The sequence below is a fragment of the Natator depressus genome, chromosome 2, assembly GCF_965152275.1.
Source record: "Natator depressus isolate rNatDep1 chromosome 2, rNatDep2.hap1, whole genome shotgun sequence".
Taxonomy (NCBI): Eukaryota; Metazoa; Chordata; order Testudines; family Cheloniidae; genus Natator; species Natator depressus.
The window spans coordinates 55,580,917-55,597,146 of NC_134235.1; the positions used below are offsets into that span (position 1 = coordinate 55,580,917).

Here is a 16,230-nt window from a genome sequence, read left to right on the forward strand (position 1 = left end):
TTCCCTTTGCTAGGAGTCACAATGAAAATTTCTTTCCCTGTCTTGTTTTCAGCTTTCAGGCTGAGATGGGGAGTCTAAGGAGGTTTAACTGATTTGGCCTACTCAAGGCTTTAGAACAACTGTACAAGATTGCTATTGTTCTCTTGCCAGGGGCTAGTTTTTTATTTTGTTTTATTTTATTTTAATTACTTTATTTTGGGTGGGCAAGTAAAATAACATCAATTTTTCATTATCAACATCAAGAGTGAGAAGATTTTGGTCTGGCAAATTTTCATGATGATTTTGCAAGACTGCATGAGGAGAAGTAGGAGAGAAGTGTCTTTCTGTCCCATTGGCATTGAGAGGCAGGTAGGACCCAAGCTAATCACTTGGAAAGATAATGGATTGCCTAATGCTGTGACCAAGTTCTCATCATGAGATTTGGTGCCCATTCTCAGGCCTGCCAGTCTCTAAGCACATGTTTGGTAGTTCCCTTCTAGCAAGGGTGGAAGGATGTCAATCTTCCTCACTCTGACTTGTGGGGACTTTTTGCTCAAAGGGTTTAACAGTAGAGTTTCTATATGTTTAATAAAGATGTGGATTTTTTTTAAACTTGCAAAATACCACATTTCTGCCTGTGTTTTCATTTGCATTAACCTGTGGATTTATTTTGGTATTTTCTCAAACCTTAAACAGTGATGGTTATAACTGACTTTGGGCTTGTCTAGACTAGGCCCTCCCACAGTTTGGACTATGGGGGTGTGAATAGCAGCGTGCACCAAAGTGCTGTGCTGTAACACCCTGTGTGGATGCTTTATTGTAGTTCTGTTTGAAGAAGATTCTGTTAACATGAACTAGGAACCTTTTAGTTCACGCATGCTGCGTCCACACGGGGGAGTTAAAGTGCAGCACTTTGCACACTATACACCCCTGTAGTCTGAACTGAGGGGCTGTGTAGACATAGCCTTCGTTTCATCTACTCGGCTTTTTTTCTGCTTCTCTGTTAGGGTTTAAAAGTGTCTCCATTTAATCTCAATCTCATCTTTCAAAATGCCATCTGTGGACTTCTCGTTTGCTTTGTCCTGTCAGCAGGGGTTGGGGGCTCATGTTCTACATCTTCAAGCATTCTTCTCAAGTGTGTCTTCCAAGCTGAGATCAGCCTTCTGCATGTACTCCTTCAGTGCCTCGACACACCTTTTTCTAGATCTTCCTGTAGTCTTTGCCCCCATGATGACTTCTAGCTCGTTAGTCTCTGGCCAACATATCCCACATCTCATCATCTCAAATGACCCAGACGTCTCAGTCTACACTCTCTCTTACTTCACTGCTATTGTGCTCCTGTTTTTTTATTTGTTAGAGTGATTCATTAAATTGACCTGAATTCATCCCTGTTATAATTTAACCTTTGGCATGACACCAGGCATGAATTTGGCCCATTGTATGTTCTCATGGTGGAATAAGACTGACAGAAAGAGAAAAATATTGCTGTTGCTGCTACTCAGATTCTCAGCTGCAGGATGAATCTCTCAACTCAAGGAGCATTGTAGTGTGCTAGCATCTAAAGTGGGTAGCATTTTTGTTTAGTGACGATTGAACTCAGTTATAAACCTCTGTATTCTTGGATTTATAGCACAAATGTTTTAAAGCATATTAAGTAGAAGAAGTTTTAAAACACTCTGAATTTCTGGGGTCAGCCAAAAAATGGTTTTAGGTTAAGATGGTTGTTGCAAAAGAACCTAACTTTGGTATTGGGCCTGATCCAAAGCCCACTGACGTCAATAAGAGTCTTTGCCGGCCATTATTTTCCATGTGCAGCATATCTACAATGTAAAGCGTTAAAGAGACACTAGGTTTTTTTCAAAACAATTCTTTTTACATTAAAAAATACTTTTTAGGAACTTGACAGTGGTATTTCTTCCGCAAGTAGTTTTGGCCTTTCCCATTTGGTCAATATAAATATTTCTGTAAGTTTCTTTTGTCTAAGTATGAGTAGTTTTATAAATACATTATACTATATAAGAATACAAACACCTATCCTGTGCTATTGCCAGGATCATGATTTCAAACACTCAAAAGATGGGAAATGAAAATGCTAAAGTTCTTGTAGTCATTTTAAATTAAACATGTTCCACAATCTGTCCATGTTATACTATTCATATAACAACATCCAGTAATATACTAAGGTACAAATTTAAAAGAGACCGGAAGATACCATTGCTGTGAGGATATAACCTCTTTTCCCCTGACTTCAGGGTTGAAAATTATTGCACAAAAGCCTTGAGGTGTACTTTCATATTTTAATTTTCCTAGTTTAAAAATAAAAGAATGTTAAAATCTTTTGCACAGTATAAGCTCTGCTTTGCTGGAGGTTTAGGGTGTTCCAAAAGGAAAAAAACTCTGGGTCAGAATTTTTGGCCTGCTATGTACCATCTGTGCCCCTTCAGAAGGAAAATGGAACAGAAACACTAGATCTCCCTCTTCTGACCACGCTGGAAATTCACAACTAGACTGATCAAGCCCTGTGTACAGAGAAGGGATGTAAGAAACCTCTACGGCCTAGTTGCAATCTTTGCATGGTGTTAAATGCAAGGGTAAAATCCTGACTTAATTGAAGTCAGTGGTAAAACTTCCATTGGCTTTAGTGGGGCTAGGATTTCAGGCAGGGTCCTCTTCTAACTAGTGCCATAATAGTGTACTCTAGGGTGGGGAGGAAATTCTTATCTCAATACAAAGAATGAGGGCAGTCCTGAGCTAAAACTAACAGAATCCACAGACTTCTTTTTTCTGGGAAAGTTCGAACATAGTTGTCTGTTCACCTTCATTTTGTGTCTCTTGATTGATGTATGTACTGACTTATATTTTTATGTGAAATTACCACAAAACAGAGTTTGAAAAAGAAATGCATGCCTAAGGAGACCCCATTACAGGATAATGGCTAAACTAAATAATGCAGGGATTCTCAAACTGGGGGTCGGGAGGTTATTACATGGGGGGTCGTGAGCTGTCAGCCTCCACCCCAAACCCCGCTTTGCCGCCAGCATTTATAATGGTGTTAAATATATAAAAAAGTGTTCTTGATGTATGGGGCGGGGGAAGGGGCATGGTCCACTCAGAGGCTTGGTATGTGAAAGGGGTCACCAGTACAAAAGTCTGAGAACCCCTGAAATAGTGCAAGGGACATGACCTTGGGGGGGGGGAAAAAGACTTTAATACAAAACATGTTGAAATATTTTTAAGATTGAGGGTTTAAACCTATTAAAAGCACAGTTATTGAACTAAGACTGGCTTAGCACCTTTATCTGAGTCCCCTTGTATTGTGGCATTGCTTTTCTTCAGCAAATGGTTCTGTCCTACTGGGCAATGCTGCATACTACTGAAATAATAGAAAAAGGTGCCTATTCAAAGCTCTGGGTACCCCAATACACATTATGAAAACAAAATTAAATTTAATTAAATAGGTGCTTCCTCCTCCAACAACCAGCAGAACTGAACTCCCTCCCAAACACAAAACTCCCATCCCCCAGGCAGATCTAATCTTCATCAAACCAGTTTGCATGGAAAAAAGCCGTACTTGTGATAAGCACCTCATGGTCATGTCTTTACATTGCGTTGATGCATTACAAGGTTAAAGATGAGGTATGTGTTCTCATAAGATGATATGACTTGAAATAATTTTCTGTTCAATAGGTGATTAAAGAAAGTGGCCCTCCACACATGAAGAGCTTTGCTACTCGAGTTTCAGTAGGAGAGTTCTCTGCAGAAGGAGAAGGAAACAGTAAGAAACTCTCAAAGAAACGCGCTGCAATGGCTGTCTTACAAGAACTCAAAAAACTTCCACCTCTTCCTGTGATCGAAAAGCCAAAACTTTACTTTAAAAAACGCCCAAAAACAATATTAAAGGTAAGTGTCTGTATATGTCACAACAAGCAATCTCTTAGGAAATCATAGACTTATTAATATTAAAGATAGAAAAGACCTATGAGATCAAATAGTCCATTCTGCTGCCACTTCCTTGTTCATGTCATTACATAGTTATTTGTATAACTTGAATTTTAAATTGTCTGGGTATGTTGGGATTTTCTAAAATCCCAACAGTCATGGCTCTAATTGTCATTTGTCATATTTCATTTGTGACGAGAAAGAAAGCTTTTCCATAAATGTATCAAATGTATTTGCCCAAAAGATGTTGCCCATTACAGTCTAAAGATGTAGCACTATTCACTATAGTTCTTCCATTGACGTCCTGTGGGGCAAGATTCATAAATTCAAAGGCCAGAAGGGACCATTGTGATAATTTAGTCTTACTTCCTGTATAGAATAGATCTCCTCTCTCAGAACCCATGTTGCTGTGTATTGAGGAGTATCTCCTAACAAGAGACAGAAAAACGGTTATCTACTTCTCTCTCAGCTCTCACAGTAAAACTCCCATGTGGTGGTAAAAAGTTCTCTGTAATAAGGCAGCATTGCAAGGACTGGTTCTTATTAAGAAAAGTAGCCTCTCTAGTCACCTGTTTAAAATACTTTTATTTTATTAAAAAAAGAGATGTTTCTTATTTTTCCATGTTTATTTGTAAATCTTTAATTAAATATTCAGTATAGGGAGTTACAGTATTTTGTAGATAATCCATGTGGTTATTTACTCAGTGGTTGATGACGCAGTGTGATTCAAGGTGATAGCTATTGGTCCGGTACATGTGAAGTGTCTTTATTCCCTAACAGTTGATACCTTTATTGTCAAAATATTGCAGTACCCAAATAATTATGCACTAGGAACCCAGACATTGTCATAGTAATATTGTAGTCTCCTGTGTACAGAAAGAGTAAGTTGCAGCTCTTGGAATGCTTTTCTCTTCTTAAGTTAGATGTAAGATGTTCGTTCACATTTTAGCTAGATCACTTACCCATTTCAACTCAAGTTTCAGGTTAGGAATAGATTTATCTAGCACTGATACAGGTAGGTCTTCCTGTCTGTATCATATGATACAATTAATATAGGTTTCTCTGAGCAAATAATATGGTGCCATAACTCCAGTAAGCAAAGTGTGGATTCCTTGGAGGCCACTGTCCCAGTTACCACTAATATGCAAGAGAACACATGCAGCCGAATGGTTTTTGCAGCAGTTCTCTCAGCAAGTCTTTTAATCAATTGTTGTTGCTACTTAGGTATCCTATGTTTCGTTAGTCATTATTTCGTCTTATTTTTGCCCATATGGTTTGTTTTTAAGATTTTTTTTTTATTAAGCTGTCAAGTGCTGAGGCAAAGCAGTCCAGCTGCTTCAAGCTTAGTTCTTAATGCATTCATAATGTTTACAAACAAACATGAGTAACACCATTTGGGTCTGAGGGAAGGCCATGTAGTCTCTGACCACAGCAGTTTGTCAGTGACTAAGAAGCCTGGTTCCAGTTGATTTTAGCAGCCTCAGAATATTTTATACATTCATCTAACTTGCTATCTTGAAAATCTCTTAAAAGTCAAATGTTTACTTCATGCCCTTGGAAGATAGACTCTGTTGTCAGTGCTCTCAGCCTGAAGGAGACTCAGTCACTATTCCCTGGGTGCAGCTTCAATCTATTTGATTGCTTAATCAAAGGTAGTATCTTGGAAAGAGTCCAAAGCTCTGTTCACATCACCATCAAGTGGATCTCTTTACACACTCTGCAGAAAAAACATAGAATTACTTACTGCATGTGTCTACATTTAGGTTAGAAGTCATTTGATAACACTCTTCAGGTCTCAAAACCACATAAAAGATAGACTAGTTCCTTCTCCACCTTTAATGGTCAAACCCATGAAGAGCTTGTTGAATTTGAACTATCCCTCTATTACAATCTTCCCTGTGTCATAGGATATTAATAGGCTTCTTACTACACTGATTAAGCTTCCTTTAGAGCCTTTAGATTCTTGTGAGCTCAAGTTTCCTAAATGGAGTGTTTATTCCTGGTGGCAGTAGATTTATGGCTGCTTCTAGGATTCATGAGCTTCAGTCCACAGTGACTGGTTCTGTTTTGTGCACTCATCCTAAATTCCTTCTGAACATGGGGCCAGCTGGAGTGACCAGCTTGCATCTGATCTAACAAAGGCTGCCATGTGACGTTCTCTGCATACATTTATGAAACATTATTGATTAGCCTTAGCAGCATACAAATACTCAGCTTAGCCTATCAGCACTTCAGTCCAGAAAGAGACTGTCAGTGGTCTAAATTCATTTGATTTTTGAGGATACCATTGTGTGGTGAAGTAGATAAACCTGATTCTCCATTGAGTAATCATTTACACCAGTGTAAAGTGAGTGCAAAATGATATTCTGATTTGTAGCCTTTCATATCCATTTTGCACTGTGTAAATGACTACCCTGGGTGCTGGGCAATGGAGAATCAAACCCTTTATGTCTAGAGTACTTCCCTGCTATTACATGTGGAAACAAGCCCTGAAGTCTGAAGACATACAGCATCATAAGTGCTGTCTTCAGAGAACTATTACTTGCAAATAATTTCTTTGCAGAATATTGGGTTTTTTTGGATTAAATGATCATGCTTGTCTCTGGGTAACTTAAAAAAAAAAATCTGTTCAGCTAATATTTCTGAGTTTAGTGAGGGTGAAAAAAATGCACTTTTCCTATTTTAAAGAATTCTGTCCATAATTCCTTGGTTTGATTTAGATAGCGGTATAGCAAAAATGTCTGAAATTTGAATTCTGGTTTGGACATAACAAGTAAAAATTCCCACAAGCCTAATATTACAGGAACAGCCACCTTACCAGAGCTTTGTAAGGTATGCAAGCTGAATAAGCAAATAGCTTTAGAGAGAGCAGCTGAACTTGGAAGCTTTGCAAGCCACTTACTACAACTGCTTTTAAATTTTTTTCCTCATTTCATTTTTCTTCAAATTGAAGGCTGGGATTTTTGAAGGTGTCGAAGGCCTGGTCTACTCTAGAAAATTTGGTCAGTTTAACTATGTCAGTCAGGGGTGTGAAAAATCTACATCCCTGGGTGGTGTAGTTAAGCTGACCTAAGTCCCCATGTAGACAGCGCTAGGTTGACGGAAGAATTCTTCTACGAACCTAGCTGTCGCCTCTCAGGGATGCGGATTACCTATGCTGATGAAAGGAATCCTTCCTGTTGGCATAGGTAGTGTCTACAGTGAAGCGCTACAGCACCAGTGCTGCTGTAGTGTTTTAAGTGTAAACAAATCCTAAATTAGTTAGGCTTGGTCTACACTAGAAAGTTATACTGACATAACTAAGTCAGTCAGGAATGTGAAAAAATACCTCTGATCGATGTAGTTATGCCGACATAACCCCCAGTGTAGAAACAGCTAACTCAGTGGAAGAGTGCTTCATCAACATAGCTAACAGTGTTCAGGAAGGTGATGTCACTGACAGAAAAGCTCTTTCTGTATTTATGCACAGGGCTAGACCAGCGTAGCAATGCCAACATAGTTTCCATAATGTAGACCTACTCAGACACCCAATTCTTGTTGAAATTCGGTGGGAGCTAGAAGCCTAATTCCCTTAGGGTCCTTAGAAAATCATAGCCTAAAAATATTAAATGCAAAAACCTAACGTTTATGGAACATTAGGGCTGCAAGGTCAAGCTTCTAAAAGCCAGGAAATTCAAAGAATTAAGGTGGCTCTGGCACATTTTGACAGGTACTGCCCAGCTATCCTCTGAATAGGGTTAGAAGACATGATTATAAAAATGTATAAGCCTCTTCTATGCTTTTGCTTCCACCATTCCTATCCCTGATGGAGCTAATTTGTGAATACTGCTGGTAAATTATGAGTCTGATGCTAGACAGTGTAGATGCAGACATAACAGGATTTGCAGTGTGGTCAAACCAACCATTTGCTACAGTTTCTGCCTTAGGATCCTGATCCTGAGTCCCATGATCAAGTGACAATGCAGTTTGTTCATTTGGGCATGCTCTCTTGTCTAGTATATCACTCTGAGAGAACAGCATGGAAAAAATCTTATTAAAAGAACATGCAGTGTAATTGTTGTACTGGCATGTGCTGAAGTAACTTGGGTTTTTTAAATCTTATTTTAGACTGGACCAGAATATGGTCAAGGAATGAACCCCATTAGCCGCTTGGCTCAAATCCAACAGGCCAAAAAGGAGAAGGAGCCAGAGTATATTCTTCTTTCAGAGAGAGGGATGCCTCGTCGCCGAGAGTTTGTTATGCAGGTATTGTCGGATGTTATATTAGGAAAGATTCCTTTATTCTGTTATGACCAAGCACAAGAAGAACAATGGTGGAATATAAAGCTGATCCCATCTAACATTGTTTAGCTCTTTACATATCATACAGTTAAGCAGCAGGAGTACAAAATTTGCTGCTAGCCATTTTAAAAAAAAAAGGCTATTTGACCTTTTCCTTTCTGTAGATGAAATAAATCCAATTAGATGTGTAATCCCTTTCTAAAGTGATAGCTATTTTCCCTCTGGTGTTTTTGCTTTTCTTAAACTTTTTTCTTAGTGGTGGTCTTTTTTCACCTATTTGTTTTATTTCCTTATTTTACTGTCTGTCCATGATTTACTTTATTGTTTTTGTTTTTTCCTTTGCTATCCTATCCTGACAAAAACTTTGTGATGACTGATGGATGAATTTAGAAAGATCAGAGACTGTAATACAAATAAGTATCCACAGCAGTCCAGGGCCAGGGGAGAGCGCCTCTCCACACCAGGGCAGCTCCGGGGCTGGGGAAGAGGCACCTCTTCCCACCTGCGCAGCCCTTGATAGCCTGCTGCACAGTCACGCAGCTTAGAGGGAACTTAGGATGTAGCTCATTAAACTTGTTGTGGTTTCACTGAATTTAAAAGCTTACCTTCATGTTTTCCCATCTTGCCCCACTTTCTCCTTCTGCTCTAGAATTGAATCATTACCCTCAAAATTTAGTGGCCTTTGTTTGCAAGGTGTTCAATACTATAATGAACTCTTTTTAAACTAAAATGTTACTTTTTCCCCTTCAGTTTTCTTATTTGAGAGTTTCCATTATGTCCTTAGAACTGTGGTTTCTAATTTTTTTTTCACATTGTGTAAGGATTTGAAGCCAGGAGATCCTATAACAGACCATCTAACCTCCATCTTTCCCTTGCCATTCTCAATCTGAGATGGTTCTGTGCACAGTCAGAAAGGGTACTGTGGACTACAGATCAGTGTTTGAGAACAATTTCACCTTGAATTTGGATTTGCTTTGTAGGCAACCTCAGTACTTTAATAGTGAAATATTTGGCTTTGAAGGGGAAAAAAACTTTACACTGAACTGTGTTACTCCCTTGCCTAAGAAGACTCTTGTGAAAGGGGGAGTTAAAGTAATTCTGTAGCCCAGCTGCCTTTTTATGGGTGTTCATAAACAGTGTAGCCTAAACAGGGACTTTTGGCCTTGCTTTATAATGCTTTCACACTAAAACGATATTGCTTTTTTTCTCCCACCAGACGTCCCACTGGATTCATTAGTGCATGCAAAAAACTTATCTAAGTAAAAAGTCTTGTATAAACTACTTAAACAGTGTTTTCATTTGGTTTAATTGAATGTGGAAGTAAAATATCCAGAGATAATATGTTCATTTTTATCTGTCACACAAAGAGCAAGTTTAGATGTGATGAAATGGATCCAATTACTTGTCCTGACCGTTACATAAACAGAAGAAAACCTCTGATGACATTAGTTGGTATTCTGTTCCCAAAGTTAATTTAGGAAAGCTCGCTCTTTGTAGTCAGACCTTTAATCCTTGATAGAGGTTATAATAATAGCCAAACCAGTTTTACAGGTCTGAGAAATAGCAACACGTTGATTTATTGTGCACTATGCGATAAATTATCATTCTTGTCTCGCCTCATTTAGGTTCTTCAATTTTATTACATACAAGCTTATTGCAATTTGGTTATTTTCTAATCATGACTGCAAAGTTAACTGTTCCTTCAAGCTTCAAGTTCCAGATTTCTGTTTTCCATAAGTTTGGACGTTTTTGCTTAATTATGCCTTCTTTAGTTTGCAGAGGATATTTAGGGCATTTGCTTGTTTCTGTATGTACAGTAGATATTTAAAACCAAAACAGGATAATTTAAACATTTTCGTAAACAAAGATTTATTTGATAAATGAGTACCCGGAAAACATGTTGACTTTAATTAACAAGATTTTTTATTTCTTTTTCAAAAGCTGATATTTTAGAATTTGAAAAACAGTAAGATTTGAGACATTTGACCTGTGAAATTTTTGTTTGGATTGTTTTATGAAGTAGATAATTACTTCCTAACTGTTGTATATACTTTTGCAACCATACACCATTTTTGAAACAGGATCTGGCAAATAAAATGACTGAATGCATCAAGTAAAATATAGGTATTGAAGAATTATGAATGACCTGAGAATGAATAGGGGACATTTGATGGACAATAGTCATAAACTAGGAGCATGCAGCTTGCACAATTTATGAATGGCAGCAGAGCCCAAAGACTAAATTACAGCGTTATATTCTCTTTGTGGACATCTGTTGTTTATGATATGTCATTTTTATTTTGAAGTTTTAACTGCCTTTCCTATGTGGGACTTCTTGGTTGGCAGGAAATCCTTTATGTTGTACAGACCACATTTCCAGTGAGACCTCAACTTCTCAGAAAACATGTTGATGGAAGATCATCCAAGGGCACAGGCATAACTGTTGAAGGGGAAGAAGAGGCTCATGCCCTGCCCAAATCCCCCCCCTTCCCCCTCCGCCCCGTGATTTCCACTCCAATATTGTTTGCCCTGTGGCTGGGGAGGATAAAGATGAAAAGCGTTCTCCCTCTTCCCCCAAAACATCCAGTACTCTTTCTATTAATGACCATTTAATTTCCCCTGGACCAAGCTGTTCTCACTGGGAACTTACATTGGCATAGCGATGTAAGTCTCTCAGGGGTGAGAAAAATTCACACCCTGGAGAGACATAACTATGCCAACCCAACCACTGATATTGAAATTGCTAGATCAACAGAGGTCTTCTGTAGACCTAGCTACCGCCTTCCAGGGAGGGGGATTACCTATGCTGACAGGAGAACCCTCCCGTCAACATAAGTAGCGTTTACACTGAAGCGTTACACATAAGTTCATGGAGGATAGGTCCATCAATGGCTATTAGCCAAGATGGTCAGGGATGCAGCCCCATGCTCTGAGTGTCCCTGGCGTCTGACTGCCAGAAGCTGGGAATGGACAACTGGATGGATCATTCGATGATTGCCTGTTCTGTTCATTCTCTCTGAAGCACTTGGCACCGGCCACTGTTGGACAACAGGATATTGGGCTAGAAGGGCCATTGGTCTGACACAGTAGGGTCATTCTTATGAGATACCCATAGTTTCCACTTTGCTCTGGCTCCTAATGATGCTGATTGGCTTCTGGAGGTTTGCTGCAGCCAGTACATCCTGCAGGGGAGGAGAAAACTCAGAAGCTATATCACTTCTTTCTCCTGGGGGGAGGCAGGAGAGAGCAAGAGCTGGGGGCGGGGACATCAAGGGATGCAGAGAATAGGACCCGGGGGACACACGGCACAATCCTGGGGTATGCGGACACAGAGCTGGGGCGGGGGGGAAACACAGTGCAGTACACATAAAATTCAAAGGCACAGTCATGTATAGACACTTACACTTTTATGGTATGAGTGATGGCCATGGTGTTTCTGGGACGAGAGGCTTTCAGAAGGAATGGAAGCAAGCTCATCTATGGAACCAGCTGCTTGTCCCCTCCCCTCAGATTTTGGTAAAGAAATTAGTCCAATAACCCCCTCTTAGATTTTTTTTTTTTTTTTTTGGTTGCACCTGATGCAACTGACTATAGATCAACAAGGTTGTTGCAGTGTGATACTAGACTGCCACAAATTTATCAGTGATTGTGATCAATATTTTTGTTTCATTTTAAAAGGTCAAAATAGGCAGTGAAGTTACTACTGGAACAGGCCCCAACAAGAAAATAGCTAAAAGAAATGCAGCAGAAGCTATGTTGCTACAACTTGGTTATAAAGCCTCCACCCCTCTTCAAGATCAGCCAGAAAAGGTGAGAAAAGGTGGCCCAAAATCCAGGTCCATAAGATGTTGAGCTCTTGCAACTCATCACTTTGCAGGAACCGGTGCAGCCTCATTAAAGCCAGTTGAGTTGTTTGGCCGGTCAGTGTTCATATTCTTCCTTTAGCTGCAGCTACGTAACTTCATTGAATGGTAACTGCAACCCTTTCCTCTGCAAGTATAATTGAGGACAGCATATGTATGTACGTGTGCATGAATTTCATATTACCAAAATGCTCCTCTTTCCTTTACTCCCTTTGTGTGTCCCTGTTAGGATATTTCTTCCTCTTTGGGATTCCATGTCTTGTATAGGTCATTAACTTTCATGTATGAAATAGTTTTGATTTTTTGGCTCATTTACTCCAAACAGAAGCTACATTACAGAACCATCTAATAGTTAGGGTGAGCAGCAGGGTTGAATCAAATAGTGTATTTATAATGGTGTGTCACATTCTTGAGGTTGCCTCAGCATATACTCAAGGCAAATATCTATTTATGCCAACTTACATTTCAACACGAATTAAAAGCATGCTAGGATTTTTTTTTTTTTTTTTTTTTGCTCCAGGGCAACCTAGTTGTTGGACAAGAAAGTATGGTTGTGCCAATTTTGTTTGGAGCCAGAAAGAGCCATGCAAGAAAGAGATCTTGGCGTCATTGTGGCTAGTTCTCTGAAAACATCCAGTCAGTGTGCAGCGGCAGTCCAAAAAGCGAACAGAATGTTGGGAATCGTTAAGAAAGGGATAGATAATAAGAGAGAAAATATCATATTGCCTCTATATAAATCCATGGTACGCTCACATCTTGAATACTGTGTGCAGATGTGGTCTCCCCATCTCAAAAAAGATACATTGTAATTGGAAAAGGTTCAGAAAAGGGCAACAAAAATGATTAGGGGTATGGCATGGCTGCCATATGAGGAGCAATTAATAAGACTGGGACTTTTCAGCTTGGAAGAGGGATGACTAAGGGGATATGATAGAGGTCTATAAAATCAGGACTGGTGTGGAGAAAATAAATAAGGAAGTGTTATTTACTCCTCATAACACACAAACTAGGGGTCACCAAATGAAATTAATAGGTGGCAGGTTTAAAACAAACAAAAGGAAGTATTTTTTCATACAGTGTAGTCAACCTGTGGAACTCCTTGCCGGAGAATGTTGTGCAGGCCAAGACTATAACAGGGTTAAAAAAAAGAACTAGATAAGTTCATGGAGGATAGGTCCATCAATGGCTATTAGCCAGGATGGGCAGGGATGGTGTCCCTAGCCTGTGTTTGCCAGAAGCTGGGGATGGATCAGCGGATGATTACATCCTCTGTTCATTACCTCTGGGGCACCTGGCATTGGCCACTGTTGGAAGACAGGATATTGGGCTAGATCAGGGGTTCCCAAACTTGGTTCACGGCTTGTTCAGGAAAAGCCCCTGGCGGGCCGTGAGATGCTTTGCTTACCTGAGCATCCACAGGTACGGCCGTGCACAGCTCCCAGTGGCCGTGGTTTGCCGTTCGTGGCCAATGGGGGCTGCGGGAAGCGGTGGCCCGGCCTGCGCCGCTTACCGCAGCTTCCATTGGCCGCGAACGGCGAACCGCAGCCACTGTGAGCGGCTGTACCTGCGGACACGAAGGTAAACAAAGCATCTCATGGCCTGCCAGGAGCTTACCCTGAATAAGCCGCGAACCAAGTTTGGGACCCTTTGGGCTAGATGGACCTTTGGTCTGATCCAACATGGCCGCTCTTATGGTCTCAAACTGTAGGTTATTTCTTAAAAGGAAATTGTGTTGAATGCATGTTGTAAATTCCTGTCTAAGTGACATGCTACTTAGCTCTCCTGATCTGCATTTAGTCCTGGACTCATTGACAGAGGCATGTGTGACCCCAATCTGCTTCTAAAACTCTGCCTCTTGCCATGGCTTGTCTACATTGGAGGTATTTTATTCTGAAGTAGCTGCAACAGTACAAACCCACAATGTAGGCTTGTTACACCATTGTAAAAGTGGTTTGCATGATTGTGACTTGCATTACTGTACCTATGCTGGTGCAGAAGTCCCCAGTGTAAACAAACCCTCAGTGTTCTTGTACAGACCAGAGAAGAGCTGTTGTGCCCCATACAGCACTTTGAGCTGGGTGCACACATAATTAACTTGGGCTCTCTTCCTGATGTGCAGGATATAGTGTTCAACTCCCTGAGCAGAATTAGGGGAAGAATTTACCTAAATCTTGGGATGAGCAGAAAAATAATCTATATTTTTCTGCTGGTCAGTGTGTTTATAGTAAATAAACTGAGGCATGAGACTAATATTCATTTTCAGCCTCATGTCATGTGCGCCACCAAGTCATTTAATCCACCTAGATATTTTAATTGCAGTTCAAAAGCCTACCCAGTGAACAATAAGTTATGTTTCACTTGTCCAGACCAGGATTTTAGTTGTCACGAAGAGTTGGAGAATAGGATTTGTTTTACTGGGGCTAGATTACTATCTGCTACGAACTGAGTTCAGAGCTCCCTGCTGTTAAACAATTTATTTCATTAATTTTCTTTAAAAAATGCTTTTTGTTCCTATCTGACCGAATTTTCTGATGTGATAATTTATACTATAATTTCAAAAAATTTACCTGCAAACATGTAATTGTGCACATGCATTGGGTAATTGCATGCTCTGTTACTGGTTTGCACATCTGCCCATTTCCACAGGTGCAAATTAGGTGGTGGTGTTTCAGAATTTAATCTTTAAGGTTTTTATATGGAGTGTGACTTTCATTCAGAGGGATATGTTTGATATTAAGAGTATCGTTTTATAAAGATAACAATTTTCTCAAAAGAACGGATTCGGAGGTTTTGATGGTTATAAATAGAATCTCCTCTGGAGATGTGTAGGGCCACAACAAATAAAGATTTTTTTCTGCTACTTTAAGGAGTTGTGCATTGATGCGGTCTCTCAGAAGTAAACATCTGGAAAGAAGTACTCTTGCATTTAAATGATTTTACAAATATTCTTCCTTTTTAAAATTATATAGTATGGAAAGTCGTTTTTTAAAGGGACCGTTTCAATAACGTAATTTTATTTCCAAGTTGAAAAGATAGGACAATGGGATTTTCTCCCATTCTTCCTCCTTCCTTTGGTGAATTTGGTTCTTTTTTCTTACCATAGTCCTCTCCCATGAATCCCCCCTCTTTGTTTAGTGTATATTTCACCTTATAGGCTCTGTTACTTTTTTGGTTCTTTAACTGGCTCCTGGACTTCACCTCCTCTCTTATTCCTACTTCTAGCCATGTATTCTCTGTTCCTCCATCTGGGACTTACCCTAGGATTTTAGGGTCTCCTTGCCTCCCCTGCAGCATTAGCAGAACCCTCTTTGCGCTACAGTGCTGTCACTGTCTGGCTTCCATCTCCTCCTGCCTGCTCTTTCTCTCTCCATGTTCTGTTAGGGCCTTGAAGGGGGAGTTACTGCAGCTTAGGGTAGCACTAACTTATAATGCAGACTACATCATAAGGTCTGCTTTCCTGAAAGGGGAACATGCCATGTAAAGCAGCTGTTCTGATTACTCTTCCCTAGTCACACCTCTTCAGCCATGTGGCACCAAGCTCCAGCATAGGGACTATTAATGAAGACAGGAAAGGGAGGATGCGAGTGCAGAGCTGTCTTTCCTTCAGACTGGTCATCCCTTTCCACACTTGAACTTATGTGGTTTGGTTTCTAATTCACATCATGCAGCAAAGAGTAGCGTACACCCATTGAAAAGAAGGCAACAGATGGCTGTTTAAATTAATAGGCCGTTTGAAATCTGTAGATAGGTTTGTGTTTAGTATTCTGTGTTACAACAGAATGGGGTTGCTATGAATCTGGAGCACAACCACAAAATCTGCCAAGAATCTGGATAGAAACTAGAGATGCTAATATTTCCAACTCCCCTTTCACTGCTCTCTTTACTGTTTTTATTAACTTTACCATGATAGGGAGTTTGACAAGAATTCCATACATTCAGTGCAGTTGTCTCACATTAATGCCACCTACGGTGAACAGACCTCTCTGGAAGCAGTGAAGTGGCAGAAAGAAAAGCTGGTTAAAATTAAAATATTGCAACTCCCTGATCCCATGCCCAGAGTCAAATTCTGGTTTCCTCTGTGTGAGATGGGATGGGTGAGGTGAGGACAGGGCAGGGAATCTGTTGTTTTAGCACTCTGCCTAAGGGCCGGCTGCACTACAGATTCAGT

The 16,230-nt window shown here is 40.0% G+C and overlaps 1 protein-coding gene across 4 annotated transcripts in view; it reads left to right on the forward strand.

Annotated features, from left to right (window-relative positions):
• Nucleotides 1-16,230, forward strand: part of STAU2 (staufen double-stranded RNA binding protein 2) — a 222,988-nt gene that overhangs the window by 70,486 nt on the left and 136,272 nt on the right. For all 4 annotated transcript variants that reach the window (XM_074944229.1, XM_074944226.1, XM_074944228.1 and 1 more), the window contains exons 8-10: nucleotides 3,667-3,879; nucleotides 8,026-8,163; nucleotides 11,878-12,009. In XM_074944229.1, the coding sequence (XP_074800330.1) occupies nucleotides 3,667-3,879; nucleotides 8,026-8,163; nucleotides 11,878-12,009 (483 nt within the window). The remainder of the gene's footprint in view (nucleotides 1-3,666; nucleotides 3,880-8,025; nucleotides 8,164-11,877; nucleotides 12,010-16,230) is intronic.